Below are 2,065 nucleotides of genomic sequence, written 5' to 3' on the forward strand. Positions count from 1 at the left end.
TAGGACCACCTACGAGTCCCTGGTTTACAAGCTAGGAGGTAAGGGCCCATGAACCACCAAGGAGCTCATCGACATCGCCACCAGCCATGACTCGGGCGAGGAGGCGATCGAAGCGATCTTCGATCACCTCAAGGGCAAGGCAAAGTAGGATGAGGACACCGACAATGGTGCCTCCCACTGTCCCAGCAAGAGGAAGGACAAGTAGTGGTGTGAGGGCTCTCTCATGGCCAACGCAGACCGCAAGGGGGATCAGAAGCCCGCCAAGGGCACCTCAGACCACTTCGAGAAGCTGCTCGAAGGACCATGTCCAAACCATGCTTTCCCCATCAAGCATCTATATAAGGACTATGGTCTCATGAAGCGGTTCTTGTCCGAAGGCTCCAACAAGGGGGAGCATAGGAAGGACCTCAAGCCGTCCATGGATGACGCTGAGGGAAGGACAATGGCTTTCTGACACCGGATGGCTGCCTCATGATCTTCGGAGAGTCAACAACCTATGACTCCAAGCACCGCTAGAAGCTCGCACGCTGTGAGGTCTATACGGCCAAGTCGGCCACGCCTACCTTCCTCCTATGGTCGGAGTCCACCATAACCTTTGATCGAACCGACCACCCAAAGAGCGTCCCACAATATGGGAGATATCCGCTCGTGGTCGACCCGATCATCAGCACGAAGCAGCTCACCATGGTACTGATGGATGGAGGCAGTGGCCTCAACATCATGTACGCTGAAACACTCGACGCCATGGGCATCGACTGATCATGCATCCGACAGACCGGTGCGCCTTTCCACAGCATCGTGCCTGGAAAGCAGGCCATGCCACTTAGGTAGATTGATCTGCCCATCACCTTTGGGGATCTAATCAATTACAGGATGGAGACCCTTACCTTCGTGGTGGTTGGGTTCCACTTAACCTACCACATCATCCTAGGACGCCCATGCTACGCGAAGTTTATGGCCATCTCTAACTACACCTATCTGAAGCTGAAGATGCCGGGACCATGTGGGGTCATCACCATTGGCACCTTCTTCCAGCATGTCTATGAGTGCGAGGTCGAGTGCTATGAACACGCCACGACAATCATCGCCTCCGAGGAGCTTGTGGCCATTAGGAAGGAGGTCACCAAAGAAGCACCCGACCCTAAGCAGTCGAACGTGTCTTTTGAGCCTATAGAGGGCGCCAAGGAGGTTCTCATAGATCCTAGCAGCTCTAAGGGCAAAGTGGTGCACATTGGCACCACGCTTTCCTCCGAATAGGAAAGTGCGCTCGTCGACTTTTTTCGCGCCAACAGAGACATCTTTGCGTGGAAACCTTTGGACATGCTAGGCATTCCAAGAGAAGTCGTCGAGCATGCCTTGAAGATTAGGCTAGTCTCCATGCCAGTGAAGCAGTGCCTGCGTCACTTCGACGAGGAGAAGCATAGGGCCATCAGTGAAGAGATTGCGAAGCTTTTGGCGGCCGGGTTCATCAAGGAAGTATACCACCCCGAGTGGTTAGCCAATCCCGTTGTGGTATGAAAAAAGAGTGGGAAATGGAGAATGTGTGTTGACTACACGGGTCTCAACAAAGCATGTCCAAAGGATCTGTTTCCTTTGCCATGCATAGACCAAGTAGTCGACTTGTCGCACCCAATTTTGCATAGCAAAACCAAGTACTCATATATGTGCGCCCAGGATGTCCAAACACACACATATATCACAAATTGCAACAGTATCAAAGTAAAGTACTTATTACATCACATATCTCATCATAAAGTTAATACAAAGTTTGCTCAATGGCAATATTATTACAATCACAGCGGAATAACTAACCCAATCTGCCACAGGGACTCCAACTGGTGAACGTCTCCCTAGTAGTCCTGGACATCCTCCGGGAACTCTTCATATCCATTATCTATTACCCATCTAGGATTTTCATTGATTGTAAAGCAAGTGTAAGCTCACCATGCTTAGCAAGTATATCAAAGGGATCTATGAGGCTCAAAAGGCTTGACACTGTTTGACTGCAGTTCGCAATTTTAGTTGATCAAGCTTTAGCATCATGAATCACTACTTTAATGAACAA

The 2,065-nt window shown here is 50.3% G+C and overlaps 1 protein-coding gene across 1 annotated transcript; it reads left to right on the forward strand.

Annotated features, from left to right (window-relative positions):
- Positions 1-873: 873 nt before the first annotated feature.
- On the forward strand, positions 874-1,257 carry LOC136525891 (uncharacterized). The gene has a single exon (XM_066518728.1). The coding sequence runs from the start codon at positions 874-876 to the stop codon at positions 1,255-1,257; it is 384 nt and encodes a 127-aa protein (XP_066374825.1).
- The last annotated feature ends 808 nt before the right edge of the window (positions 1,258-2,065 follow it).

Source organism: Miscanthus floridulus, chromosome 19 (genome assembly GCF_019320115.1).
Source record: "Miscanthus floridulus cultivar M001 chromosome 19, ASM1932011v1, whole genome shotgun sequence".
Classification (NCBI taxonomy): Eukaryota; Viridiplantae; Streptophyta; class Magnoliopsida; order Poales; family Poaceae; genus Miscanthus; species Miscanthus floridulus.

Bases quoted from the DNA above. Each gene is read 5' to 3' on its own strand.
- LOC136525891 (XM_066518728.1), top strand. From the start codon at position 874: ATGGAGACCCTTACCTTCGTGGTGGTTGGGTTCCACTTAACCTACCAC.